General features: G+C 39.8%; 1 protein-coding gene across 1 annotated transcript in view; it reads right to left on the bottom strand.

Annotated features, from left to right (window-relative positions):
* Window positions 1-4: 4 nt before the first annotated feature.
* The window catches only part of RNF115 (ring finger protein 115), a gene marked incomplete at its 3' end in the record, with an annotated part of 108,887 nt that continues 93,868 nt past the window's right edge, over window positions 5-15,023 (bottom strand). The window contains exons 5-9 of the mRNA XM_006899539.1: window positions 10,459-10,530; window positions 5,082-5,154; window positions 3,319-3,412; window positions 1,026-1,141; window positions 5-94 (exon numbers count right to left, since the gene is read on the bottom strand). Coding sequence (XP_006899601.1) covers window positions 5-94; window positions 1,026-1,141; window positions 3,319-3,412; window positions 5,082-5,154; window positions 10,459-10,530 — 445 coding nt within the window. The remainder of the gene's footprint in view (window positions 95-1,025; window positions 1,142-3,318; window positions 3,413-5,081; window positions 5,155-10,458; window positions 10,531-15,023) is intronic.

The following is a 15,023-nucleotide window of genomic DNA, read 5'->3' as shown; positions in this document are numbered from 1 at the left end:
TAAATCTGTTGCTTGCAGAGGCCTCAGAGCTCTGGGTGTGCCGTGTCGAGTCCTCACCATTTAAGCTCTTCCTACATACAGGACATGTGTCATGCTGAAAAAAAGAAAGATAGTAGTCCTGTGAACAGTCTGGCCTAAGGAATTGGAGTTAATGAGCTTACTGAGACCTGACATTTGACACATCAAAACTTATATCTTGGCAAGCAAAGAAGAACCTGTATACTAGGCACTGACATGGGATATCAGGGTATCACCAGTTAGAACTTTAAGTTTTAGGTCAATAACTTAATAATATTTAACAGATATCACTAAACAGAACTAACAGAAATAGTCACCAAGATAGAACAAGAGGGTAACTGTCTACCACCTCGTCTAGAGTAGAAGTCAGCACACATTTTCTGCAAAAGAATGAATCATAAACACTTTTTTGGGGTAAATTATAAACATTTTAGGTTTTGTGGGTCAAACCATCGCTGTCATAATTATGCCAATGTAGTATAAAAAGAGCCACAGGCAATAAGTAAATGAGTGAGCACAACTGTGTTACAATCATGCAATTACAACTGGACAGTGCAAATGGTTTGTACTTGGCTTATTAACCAACAACCTGGCAGTACAAATCTCCCCAGTTGAGGCCTAGGCTTGCTGCTCTTCTTCTATAGAATTACAGCTAAGAAAATCCTACAAAACTCAAGTTTATTCTGTAACACATGGGGTCACCATGAGTTGGAATCAACTTGATGGCAACAAATTTGGTGTGGTGTATGTTCCAATAAAACAAATAAAGACAACAGATTTTGGCTGTCAGGCAGTTTAACACCCCACAGCAAAGAGATAAAGAAGATTCAAACAGATGGTAGTTTTAAAAAAATAGCTATGTTAGTACTGAGTTAGTGAAAGTTTATGGGACTAAAACTGAGCTACTTGACTCTCCATGACTTATTATCTGTTCATTTACTCTCAATCATTCCCTCAGAAGTGACTAGTATAGACGCCCCCATTACAGAGGACAGCTGACTACTCACCAGTTCTAACCACGGCACGATACAACTGCTATGGAAGAAGTGGTTGCAGGGTAACTGCCTCACTGCCTCTTGCACTGTGTAATCTTCTTTGCACACTGGACACTCTAAACCCTTATCTGTTGGAACACAAAATGCTTTTTAAAGTAAATGGGATGGGGGTGAGAATAAGTGGGATGGAGGGGGAAACAAAACAACAAAAAAAACAAACCCCCCCCCCCAAAAGCCCAATGTCTTTAAGTAGCTGAATGAATACACAAAGACAAGAGAATGAAAATGAAAGAAACATTGCAACCAAGTAAAAGATAAAATGCATGCTATTTTATTTCACAATGGGGATGAAGGAGAAGGTGGTCATAGACAGGAGTCAAGAATGGAGGAGCACTGAATGAGGCCTATATAGAAACATTTGTCAATTTCAAAAGTTGAAAGAAATAAACTGGAGCTTAGATTATTTTTTAAGTAAACGAAGAAGCATTTCCCCAAATATTGCCAAAGCTTTCTGGCAGTTAGTTTCAATTCGGAAAATGCCAGCAGCCTGTTAACTATGACCAAGGTACTCATCCCAGCAATCTCAGGAGTTGCCACTCAAGTGTCTCAAGCCATTTTTATCCTACTCTTGTCCACATTACGCATCTTCTCTCAGTACAGCTGCCCTATCTACACTAAAGTTGTTGATTAAAAGCTATAAAGAGATGGTGTAGAATTTATAACGCTTAGGTTACAAGTCTAGAAACAAGAACTTTTTTTGAGGGAAAATGGCTTCATGCTATACTTGGAGTATCAAGTGGAAGTTGAGTTTCTCAGGTTCAACTATTATGATCTGCTAGTCTATCTTCCTACTTGTTAGAGTAGTTTCCTCCACCACAGAGCACATCATGTAATTTGGTTCACTCCTTCCTCTCCATTCCTCCTACTCTCATCTTAACTCTAGCCTTACTTCTCATGTCTAACCCCCTGTCAGAGCTGCCTATGTCTTCTCCCTGACTTCCAGGCATTCATTCCTTCTAATAAAGTCTTTCTTTTGCCACCAATTTCCCTTATGCAAATTTTATCACTATCTGTAGTTATCTTAAAATCAATAAATTAAAAATTAAAAACATTTTATCACCTCCCTAGCCAAACCAGGGCCTACTCAAAACTCACCCATGAACTGGCGTACTTTTAACTCTCACTCACTCCCAATCTAATTTACATTCTGCCTCCAGATGAACTATTTCTAAAAACCAGTTAAAATCCCTCATTCCTCCACTTGAGAACCTAACAAAATTTCCTTACTACCGAAAATATCTATGTCTAATTTCTCTGCCATTTTTTCGGTTCTCTATAACACAGTTTAACACTTCTTCCTATACCTTATACCTCCCACCCCAACGCCTCAGCAGCCCAAATTTGTTGCCACACATGATTGATTCATGGCAGCCCTATAGGACGCAGGATACTTGCACTGTAGGATTCTCAAGTCACAGCTGACCATCCATTAATTTTTCAGAAGCTGTAGACTGGATGAAAAGACGCTGCTCCTGTGGACACCTGGTGGATTCGAACTAGAGACACGCCACCTGTGGGCTGGTTGTGCAACTCCCTATAGTCTACACCACCAGAGCTCCCTATGTTGGTCCATATTTTCCCTTAAACCAAATTAATTCTCCTAAGGCAGTCTATGTCTTTAAATTTTTTTCTGACTCAACCTAAATTTGTAGAGAAGAAATAGTTCAAAGTAATGTCCCTTACCACTTCAGTGCTTATAAATGAGAGACTGTCTGATGGACCTCAAGTATGCCAGACACATAACCATGCAAGAAATTTACAATCTCTGATTTTTTCCCCTTTCCCTTTATCCCAAAGTCAGTATCACTTTCTCAATACCATTTCTTTTTTTAAATCATGTGTGTGTGTGTGTGTGTGTGTGTGTGTGTGTACACTATCAAATCAGATCTGACTGGTACAGGAGGAGATTGTCCCTCCTTCCCCAGGAGCGCATCTGGTGGATTCGAACTGTGCACCTCTGGGATTGCAGTGCTGCTTCTTGCCACTAGGCCACCAGAGCTCGCCTCAGTAACATTTCTTAAACTGCTGTCTACTTATTTGTTAAATTTTTCTTCTTCTAATTAACTCCACATACATCTTTGTACTCTTTATTTCCCATGGCAACAGGCACTATTTTCGACATTTGGCAACCAGGACTTACAGGGTATAGCTTCACCTGAAGATCTTTAGTACAGGAAGTTGGAGGGACTTGAATAGAGACCAGAAGTTAACAGAAGATGAGAGAGGAAATATGAAATTAACCTACCAACTTGTTCCTGAGTTACTGTCACTGTTGGAAGAGATGTGATCTTTTCCTTGTCAGCTGGAGGAGGCCCTGTGTTTTCCAGTTGTCCTAAAAGCTACCAATAAAGAGGAAGTTGATGATAATGATGATAAAGACAATGAAGTTGCAAATATCTAAATCACATTATTCCTGCCAAGAATAAACAGTGCAGAAATTAGATATGTTCTTACTTATGCAAGGCTTTGAAAGGTTTGGGCTTTCCCTCTCCTGCTGCCATAATAATTATCATTTGCTCTACAATTTCATGATCACACCAGTATACACATACAGAGAGCACCATCATTGTAAGGCCCATTTTCGGACATAAAGCCACTTCAATGGTAGCAGCAAAGGATTTGTAATGTCATAAACAAAACTATAGTTTAATAAAAAGTGTCATTTAAACTATATTTTAGTTTAAACTATATTTTTATTAAACTATAGTTTAATAAAAAGTTCAAAAACTCTATTGGCAAGAAGGATGGGAGTATAGAAAACAGCAAGCTGTTGTTGGTGCTAGGAGCTGAGTCAATCCTAACCCTATAGTGACCCCAAGAACAACAGGACAGAACAAAAGCCTGACATGCACCACCCTCACAATCATCGCCGTGCATGAGCCCACTGTTGCAGTCACTGTGTCAATCCAACCCACTGGGGTCGTCTTCTTTTTCAATAACTTTCTATTAAGCATGATATTCTTCTATAGGCACTGGTCCCTCATGGTGAAATGTCCCAAGCACGGGAGGTAAAAATCTCACCATTTAAAAAAAAATTTAAAAATCTCACCATTCATGCCTTTTTTTTTTTACCATTCATGCTTTTAAAGAGCATTCTTGTTGTATTTCTTTCAAGACAAATTTGCTTATTTTTCTAACAATTTACAGTAAATTTGGTATTCTTTGCAAGTACCATAATTTAAAAGCATCAACTCTTCTTTGTTCATTACTTAGCTTTTACAGGTATATAAGGTGAGAGAAAATATCATGGCTTAAAGGTCTAAAAAACCACTCAAACTCACTGATAAGTCAGTTCTAACTCACAGTGACCCTCCTTCCACTGGCTTCCCAATGCTATGAATGGCAGTGGGTGGAGACAACCTACCTTTCTCCTCTGCAGCTGTTAGTGGATTAGAACCATCAGAGATGCAGCCTTTGGGTTAGCAGTGCAAATCTCTCTCTGGTTTATGCTGCCAGAGCTCCCTATGGTTTGTATCAGGCGTTACTCAGACCTTAAAGTGACTAAGGTATACCCCCAAAATAGATAAACAACTTTTCATTCTCAAACCCACAGAGAAATGAAAAATCAAGCGAGTTAAAATAAACAACTAAGTAGACGTGATTATACATGATAGAGGAGTCCTTGTTCTCTCGGCTTCCTTCCCTTTTCTTTGCTTTCTTCCCCTATTTTGCTCTATGTAGAAGAAATGCCTGTTTCAACATGTGTAGATCTTCCTTTTTATGGTCTTTAATAAGATCTTCACAAGACTCAAGAAGCCAAAAATATAATACATAGTTTGCCAAATAAATTGTCTCTTCCTGAGGATGAAACCATCTTCTAGAAAGCCTCTAGCACCAAGAAGGTACCTGTATACTGAGCTAAACTCCCAAACCACTTATCCCTGTAGTGAAAGGAAACTGCAAGCTCAAACTACTAAAGAAAGCCAAGTGACTGACATTTAAGAAAGTAGAAAAAGCAAAATATCTGTGACCTAGAACACACTGAACAGACAAAAGGCAGTTCCTCACCTGGGTTACAATTGCATCGAGCTCTGTCTGACCCCATGCATAATCTTCAGGGTTGGAGTGCAGCATCCCGTACCTATATACACGACAGACAACAGTACAAAGAGTAACCAGGCTCAGCTTTCCACCACAGAAAAGCCGGCAGAGGGATTCTGCCCTTGGTCAAAGCTGCCAGTCCCTAGTTCTCTAGAAGCAAGTGGCAAAAATGTCTCTATATTTAGAAACTCAAATAAATTATCCAGAAATAATCTCTATTTTTCTCAGACTTCTTACTTTATTGAATGGCACATAAAAAATGCAGTAACTGCACATAAAACACAAAGTAATTCAAAGTATTGTCTTTTCTGTTTCTACTTAACATTAATCCTCGATAGAACTACTTTTTATGGAGTTTCCCCTTTACGATTAGCCAAAATCTACAGAAGACGTCCTTCATTTAAAGAGACTGCCTACGGTCCTGGACAATGAGGCACTTTCAGGTAGAGAAGTAGCTAAAAAACAATCTCTCTGAAGCATAACTCAGTCTAACTACAAAAGGGATTTAACAGTGCATCTCTATGGAGCTGCTGGGGCACTATCCTGGATGACAGATATCCAGATTCATTGGCTGGAATACGTTTTCAGAAATTAAAGGTTGGAAATAGGTTAAGTGTGTGGAAAAAATAAACTTGCCTCTTAGTAAAAAAAAGTATTCTGGGTAGAGTCAGCAGCAGTCAGTTATTGTCCAGATAAAAAGAAAATCCCATAAAGAATGCCTGCCACACATAAATGTCATCTGAATACTGACTTATGTATTTTCCCCCAACCTCCTTCCAAACCTCTTTGCTTTGAGAAAGGAAAAATAGGTACAGCTTAGTGGTAAGGAATTGTGCTGCAAATCCAAAGGCACATATATCTCACTATCTAGTATGTTGTTGTTATGTGCCACCGAGTCGCGACCCTATGTACAGCATCTCTGAACCCTGTTCTGTCCTGAGCCAGTCTCTGACACACTAACTCGAATTGCCTTTTACTGTATCAATCCATCTCATCCCGGGTCTTCCTCTCCTGTGATGTCCCTCCAGCATTCCAAGCATTTTGTCCTTCTCCAAGGACTGGTCTCTCCTGGCCATATGTACAAAGCACATGATATGAAGTTTCAAAATCCCAGCCTCCAAGGAGAAACTGGTTTCACCCTCTCCAAGACAGATCTATTTGTTTTCTTGGCAGTCCATGGGATGTTCAAAACTTTTCTCCAGCACCACAAGTTGAAGGCACTGATTCTTTTTTCCATCATCCTTAGTCTTTGTCCAGCTTTCTGAAGCGTAACAAGTAATTGAAAAGACCATGGTCTGGTTTAGGCACAACTTTAAGACTCTAGACTGACACTGTTGCTCTTCAGCACTCTGGAAAGGTCTCTGACAGCAGATTTTCCCAATGCAATTCATCTTTTAATTTTCTGACTGCTGGTGCCTAGAGTGTTGATTGTGGATCCAAGCAAGCTTTAATTGTTAACAATCTCAATCTCTTCTCTATCTATCATGGTGCTGCCAATTGGCCCAGTGATGACAATCTTTGTCTTCTTGATGTTGAGTTTCAATCCATAAGTAGACTAGTCCTTGACTTTCTGCAGCAAGCACTTCAGGTCTTCCTCAGTTTCGCCAAGCAAGGTTGTATCATCTGCATAATGTAGGTTATTGATGAATCTTCCTCCAATCCTGATGCCACATTTCTCCTCATAATACCCTGCTTCCCGAATGATCTCTTCTGCATATAGATTGAAAAGGTATGAAGACAGGATGCATCCCTAACACACACTTTCCCAGATTTGGGACAATGCAGTGTTTCCCTGCTCTGTTTGGAGGACTGCTTCTTGGTCCAAGTATAGGTTGCACATAAGCACAATCAAGTGCTCTGGGATTCCCATTTTTCTCAAGGTTAGCTACAATTTGTTATGATCCACAAAATAAAATACTTTTGCATATCAGTGAAACACTGACAGACATTCCTCTGGTACTATTTGCTTTCTTCCAAGATTATTCATCTGACACTGGCAATCATGTCTCTAGTGCCACAACCTCTTCTAAACCCAGCTTGTATTTCTGGTAGTTCTCTGCCAATGTACTGTTCCAGTCATTTCTGGATAATCTTCAGCAGGATTTTGCTAGTGTGTGATATTAGTGATATTATTCTATAATTTCCACATTCTGTCCGGTCACCTTTTTTTTGGAATGGGAATAAATATGGATCTCTTCAAGTCAGTTGGCCAAGTAGTTTGTCCTCCAGATTTCTAGGTACAACTTGGTGAGAACATGCAGGGCAGCATCTGTTTGCTGAAATACATCAACTGGTATTCCATTAATTCCTAGGGCTTTATTCTTTGCCAAGTCCTTCAGAGCAGCTTGAACTTCCTCCTTCATTACCACTGCCATTTGATCATGTGTTGTTTCTTGAAATTCTTCAGTCAATTCTTTTTGGTACAATGACTCTGTATACTCCTTTTATCTTCTTTTATTGCTTCCTGAATCACTCAATATTCTGCCCATAACATAAGCATTGCAACTCGTTGTTCTTTAGTTCCTTCAGCTTAAGAAATGCTGAGCGAGTTTGGCCCTTTTGATTTTCTGACTTCAGCTCCTCGCACATTTCATTATATAATACTCTGTCTTGGCTTCTCGAGCTGCCCTTTGAAATCTTCTATTCAGCTCCTTAACTTCTTGATTTTTTTTCCTTTGGTTTGGCTTCTTGGCACTTAAGTGCAATACTCATAATCTCTTCGACACCCACTTTGTTCTTTTCTTCTTCCTTCTTTGTAATGATTTTCACAGCTCATCTGTTCTTTGTTCATTAGTGTTCAAGGCCTCAAACTTATTACTGAGTTGGATTTTAAATTCACGAGGGATAGACTCAAGATCAAATTTTTATTCCTATGGATATGATTTCACCTTCTTTAGCTTTAATTTGAACTTGCATTGAGCAGTTGATGGTCTGTTCCAATCAGCACCTGGTCTAGTTTTCACTGCTGATATTGAACTTCTCCAATGATTCCTTCCACAGATGTAATTGATCTGATTCCTGTGCATACATACACAGGTGAAATGCATTTGCATAACCTGTGTTTATGTTTCTTATAAAAGGTATTTGCTATGACTAGAATATTGATTGTACAGAATTCTATCATTCTATGCCCAGTCTCATTTCTGTCACCAAGTCCCTATTTTCCGACCACTGATCCTTCTTCCCGGTTTCCAACCTCTGTATTCCAGTCACCCATTATTATTAATGCATCTTGGTTATATGTTTGATTGATTTCTGACTGCAACAGTTGGTAGAAATCATCTATTTCCTCCTCTTTGGCTCTGGTTGTATAAATTTGAATGATACTGGAATTAACAGGTCTTCCTTGTATGTGTATGGATATTATCCTGTCACTCACAATATTGTACTTCAAGATGGACCTAGAAACAGCCTTTTGAACTATGAAAGCGACTCCATTTTCCCCAATCTTTTCATCTCCAGCATAGTAGAGCATATGGTCGTCTGATTCAAAATGCTCCATGCCAATCCATCTCATTTTGCTAATAGCTAATATGTCAATATTTATGTGTTCCATTTCTTCCTTAGCAATATCTAGTTTTCCTATATTCATGTTTCTCACATTCCACATACCAATCATTAGTTTCTTCTTACAACTGTTTCTCCTCCTTTGTGTTTCCAAATTTGAGGGTTCAGCCTCAGCTTCCATATCTGTTAGTCTACTCTATGTGTGTTCAGCTGTACATAGGGTTTTCAAAAGCCTGCTATATTTTGGAAGTGAATGGCCAATCCTTCTTCCTAGTATGTCTTAATTTGGATGCTTGGTTTTAGAACAATATCTGACATACATACATTTTACCAAGCTGATGAAATAACCAATATAGACACTGTCCCCCCAATCCAAGCATGTGTGACTATCTCTTCCCCTTCCCTGCTACATCACCATTCCTTAAACTCCCACCTACCTGATTAAACCCTCCTTTCCCCAGCCACCTCTTGATATGATAGCTTAGTCCATAGATAATAAACAAAACAAAACAAAAAAACCCATGTAACTATTATTCAACTATTTTCACATTAACAATGCTATAACTAAAGTCAAGGTCCTTGACAGGATCTCTACCCTGCAGATACTTTGTATATGTGGAAAGAAAGCACAGATTGCTTTTATTTCATGAATTAGGAGGGAAGAGGGGTTACAGTCTCTCAGAGCTGCTGGATTGATAAGTAGAGCAAACAGTCAGGGCAAGGTGGGGCAAGAAGCAGCAAGATCTTAGTGCCCACAGGAGGCTGAGGCTAGAGAAGGAGGAGTCAGTATACTCTCTTTGGGGGTAAAGAAAAGTGGGGCCCTAGTGCCTACCTACAGTACCCAAGTTCAAGGGATAGGCAGGGGCATTGTAGGAGAGCCCTGAGATGAGGAACTTGATGAGTACACAAGGCCTAAGAAACATTCATCCACTGATTGACATCGGTGTAGTTCCTTGTAACTTTCTTGAGGTAACCTCCTGGGCAGGCTAAGTAATGGCAAAGTAGGCTGAGGAGGAGTGGGGTCACAATTCAAGGTCAAAGGCAGAAGCCTATGACCTCAACAAAATCATCAAATGTGTTTTAGGTTGTTAAGAAGATGAAATGGAATGGGACCTTTCAACCTGGAAGTACAGTGTGACAGGAGAGGGAGGGGACTAAAAGGATGGACCAGGCGTGTCACCTGGGCCACTTTTGGCTCTAGAAGACAGGGTGGCCCTCTGCTATATGGACAGAACTCTCCCAAGGTGATGTGGAGGAGAAGGGTGGCAGTGGCAGCTGTTCTCAGGAGAGACCCAGCAAGACATCAGAAGTACAGATGAAGGGGTAAGTAATGTGATGTGGCCAATTTCCATTTTCATATAACCAGTTTTTGCACAATGATTTCATCTCCGGAACTGAATTTTGATGATAAGTGAGCAGTGGGTGTAATTTATTTTTAACTTCAGACATTTCAAACAGTACAATCTTTTCATATAATGTAGAGGAAAAACACGCAAAGCAGGTAACAAGCCCAGCAGGGATCGTCTCATTCCTCACCTCAATATAACCCTTATACACAAAAACACAAACAGAAGCAGACATAACCGGTCCCCTTGGGGGGGAGTAGGGGGACAGAGTAGGCAGCCGGAAGGATGGTTTTGAGCCTGAACAACAACAAAAAGTCTGATTAACAAGTTTAGGTCATAAGGTCATAGCTGTAAAGGAGCCTTAACAACCTATCAGGCACAACTACATTTTCACCTCTTGTAGCTCTTCTTATCTGGGAAGCAAAGAGAAACTATAGCATCTAAATGATGTTAGCACAGCAAAGTGAGAGCTAAAACAACTGACTACTTACCAGGACAATGAGTGTGGAGATCTAGGAATTGCAGGATTTGCAAAGAATCCTGCAAAAATCTGTTGTATTATTCTGTAGGAGGGAAAAAGAAAATTAAATAAGACAGCAGGTAAATTAAACTATTCCACAGAAATCTAAAGCTAGCTAACCAATCACCAATTCTATTCTGAAAACACAATGGTTTTCAACTGGCAACTATAGCATCAATACTACAGCATCAGAATCAGTAGGCTGTCTGGTGGTACACTATATGCTTTTTATTTTCTTAAGCTTTGCTATTTTACAGAGTAACAAATTTTTGTGAATTAGGTTGGAGAAAGGTCTGATGGTATCGTGTACTTTTCAAATTCATGTGTCTTGGATCCTTAATACCATTATGAAGAGAGGCTGAAAGAGATACTGAGCCAGTCAAGTTCTAAGCCCACCTCTTTAATAAGAGTTGTGGCAATGCTGTGTGATTTATACAATGCATTTCTGCATATCACGAAAAGTAGTCCTTTTTTTTAAGGTTGAAGGTAATTTTCTTTTCCACAATTGGCAGCACCATGATAGATGGAGAAGAGACTGATATTGTTCACAATTTCAGCTTCCTCGGCTCTACAACTGACACTCTTGACACCAGCAGTTAAGAAATCAAAAGACAGATTGTATACTAGGGAAATTTGTTGTCAGGGACCTCTCCAGAGTGCTAAAGAGCAACGATGTCAGTCTGGAGACCAAGGTGCACTTGACTGAGGCCAATCTTCACAATTACTCACCACGCATCAGAGAGCTAGACCAAAGATGAAAGAAGAATTTATGTCTTTGATTTGTGAAGCTGGAGAAGAGTACTGAACATACTATGGACTGCCAAGAGAAGGTAAAACCAGGCTGCTCCTTGGAGGCAAGGTTTTGAAGCTTCATCTCACATACTTTGGGCACACGGCCAAGAAGGACAAGCCCCTGGCGAAGGGCATCATGCTTGGAAGGGTAAAAGGACAGCACAGGAGAGGAAGCTACCAGATGAGATGGAATGACAGTTACTGAGATAATGGGGACAGGTATATCAGAGACAGTGAGACTGGCTCAGGAGAGGGCAGAGTTCAGAGCTACTATATGAGGCTCAGGTGATTCGATGGTGCATAACAACAACTACTGGTCTTGTGTAATAATGAACTGGGTAATAGCTCAGGCTGCTACATGAAAAGTTCATCAAATCTACTATCTGTTTTGTAGGGAAAAAATGTTTTACAGCAACGGATAACGAATTAAAATTCTGATTCCTGGAAATAAATACTGCCATAACAAAACAAGAAACCCAAATTAAAATGTAAGACTAGAACTCAACAGTGAGCAGAAGTTGAAGGATTGTTGAGAAGAGTATTAGTAAATGTTAGTAAAGTCTGGACGTCCTCAATTAAAGAGAAGAGACAGCCTTTGAGAAAATTGCAGTTAGGCATTACAGAGAATCCTTGTTCTATAGCAACAAAAACACTGCCACCTGCCATAACGGATGACTGAGAAATGACATTTCCAGATGAAAATGCAAAAAGTAATTAGGACTGAATAAACTCGGAAAATCCCTAGTCTTTTCAGATGGTAAATAAAACTAAAATGAAGAAAATAGCTTCTGAGCAAAGATCAAATGCAGGGCACAAAAACAATGCTTTAAGGTGGAGCCAAGAACTCTTCCTAAAGCTTTAGAAAGATCAGAAATGGAATCTCAAGGAATCATAGTTAAGTAAGTGGATTTCTGAGGAGCTTAAGGATTTCATGAAAAAGAAAGGATGACTCAGGGGGTAGAATCAAGAGCCGGGGGTGGGGTTAGGCAACAAACATAGTCATTTCTGGGCAGGAGCAGGACTAAGTTCTAATCAAGGACCTCTGAGTATCAGAATCATCATGAGCTAATGACTCCTTTAAGAAGCCTAGGGGTCACAACAACAAGATAAAGGTAAATAATCCAATAGAAAAATGGGCACAGGATATGAACAGACACTTCACTGAAGAAGACATTCAGATGGCTAACAAGCACATGAAGAAATGTTCAAAATCCCTAGCTATATGAGAGATGCAAATTAAAACAACTATGAGATACCATCTCACCCCAGTCAGAATAGCAAAATTTAACAGAAGAGTAAGCAACAAATGCTGGCGAGGTTGTGGAGAAACTGGAACCCTTATTCACTGTTGGTGGGAGCGTAAAATGGTGCAACCACTGTGGAAGGCAGTATGGCACTTTCTCAAAAAGTTGCAAACAGAAATACCATTAGACCGAGCAATTCCACTACTGGGAATATACCCCAAAGAGACCATAACTGACATCCAAACAGATATATGCACACCCATGTTTGTTGCAGCTTTGTTCACAATAGCAAAGAGTCGGAAACAACCTAAATGCCCATCAACAAACGAATGGACAGAGAAGCTGTGCTATATTCACACAATGGAATACTACGCTGCATTGAAAATGAGGAACTCATGCAATATTATTCAAAATGAGTGACCCTGGAGGACATTATGCTGAGTGAGGTATCTCAGTCACAAAAGGACAAATACTACATGGTGTCACTGTTGTAAAACAGGACTGACCTCAGGGTTGGGAGGAGACTGAGAAAGATGGGTTCAATAATGCATTGAAACAGATGAGGGAGAAAACTGTTTGAAAGAGATATGTGATTAGGTATTTTTGTCATGACAGGAGTCTAGACCAAGGTTACATGGTGGAGTGGACCTAGGGGAGGGTTTGTGAAACAATTTTTCTTAGGGGGGAGGGTTGGGAGGGGAGAAAAGTGCAACAATGAATAAATGGAAATTCATAGTCATTGTAAATTTTTACTGAAATTAACAACTTTTTTTTTTTAAAAAAAGAAGCCTAGCGGTAAAGTAGTTGAGCACTCAGCTGTTGACTGAAAGGTCAGTGGTTTAAATTCAGCAGCTTCACATAAAAGATGTGAGTCTGCTTCCATAAAGACTGCTGTTCGTGGTGGTGTTATATGCCTTCAAATCAACTTTGACTCATAGTGACCCTATGAACAGCAACTCTGAATCTTGCCTATCCTGAGCCAACCTCACATTCTCTGACTCATATACTAGGAATCCTTCTAGGAAGAAGGATCAGCAGTCCACTTCTCAAATAAAAGGCCTTGCAAAAACTCTAAAGATCATAGCCTTTAAAAACCCTATCAATATAGTACATTCACACAATGGAATACTACATAGCACACAGGAGCAATGAAATTTGGAAGGGACTGAGATTATGCTGAGTGAACTAACTCAGTCCCACAGGACAAACAGTGTACAAAACGATTATTGTTGAATGAGTATAACGATCCAAGGGGGGGGTGGGGGAGCGTGGAAGCAGAGCGATGAGGATGGGGCTGGGGGAATATGTATCATGGAGTTGTACAATTTGATGGGGGTGAGGGAAATTGGAAGAATCTGTTCTCAAATATAGTGTATTCTAATTTTATAAATAAAAGTAGTATTTAAAAAAACAACAATGACAAAAAACTATCAAACAGATCAGTAGTGTCTTAGAGAACCATTATAAGTCAGAATTAACTTAAAGGCAACCAACAAGTTTTCTTTCTTAATGACATCTTTGTGACTTCCACTGTTATCCATGTCTATGCTGCCACAGTGAAAAGGGAGTGGTGAGGGGAAGAAACTGAAGAACAAATTCAAACCTCAAAGGGGAGCTCTGGTGGCCTAGTGGCAAGGAGCTGCACTACAATCCCAGAGGCGCACAGTTTGAATCCACCAGATGCTCTGCCGTGGAAGGAGGGACAATCTCCTCCTGTACCAGTCAGATCTGATTTGACGGTACACACAAATAATAATAAAAATAAAAAATTTTTTAAAAAAATAAAATTCAAACCTCAAGTTGCTATAATCAAGGATGCTTTAGGCAGAATATTAAAGGATCCAGGAAGTATTAAAAGAAGATGGAAAGAATATACTGAGTCATTGTATCAGAAAGAACTGGCAGACACATAAGAATTTAATAAATAACATATGAGCAAGAGCCTATGATGATGAAAGAAGTTCAAGCTGCTTTGAAGGAAATAGCAAAAAATAAGGCCCCAGGAATAGATGGTATATCAAGTGACGTATTTCAGCTAATGGATGCTGCCCTGGATGTGCTCACCAAGTTGTGCCAAGAAATTCGGAGAACCACCTGGCCAACTGATTGGAAGAGATCTATATTTGTTCCCATCTCAAAGAAGGGTCACCCAAGCAAGACTCTATTGAAAATCATCTAAAACCGACTGAGACAGCACATCAGTAAAAAACTGCCAGAAGTTCAGGCTGGGTTTAGAAGGGTTTGTGGTACTAGGGAGATTTTGTTAGATGGATCTTAGCTGAAAGCAGGGAATATCAAAAGAATGTCTATCTGTGTTTCATTGATTATGCAAAGGCGTTTGACTGTGTGGATCATAACAAACTATGGTTGACTCTGAGAAGAATGGGAATCCCAGAACACTTGATCGTGCTAATGAGAAACCTATACTTGGACCAGGAGGCAGTCGTCAGAACAGAGCAAGGAAACACTGCATGGTTCAAAACTGGGATGGGAGTATGCC

The sequence above is a fragment of the Elephantulus edwardii genome, unplaced genomic scaffold (genome assembly GCF_000299155.1).
Source record: "Elephantulus edwardii isolate Elephantulus edwardi_28Jun2011 unplaced genomic scaffold, EleEdw1.0 scaffold00260, whole genome shotgun sequence".
NCBI lineage: Eukaryota > Metazoa > Chordata > Mammalia > Macroscelidea > Macroscelididae > Elephantulus > Elephantulus edwardii.
Note: the sequence above shows the minus strand (reverse complement) of the source record. Positions and strands in the feature narration are given on the sequence as shown.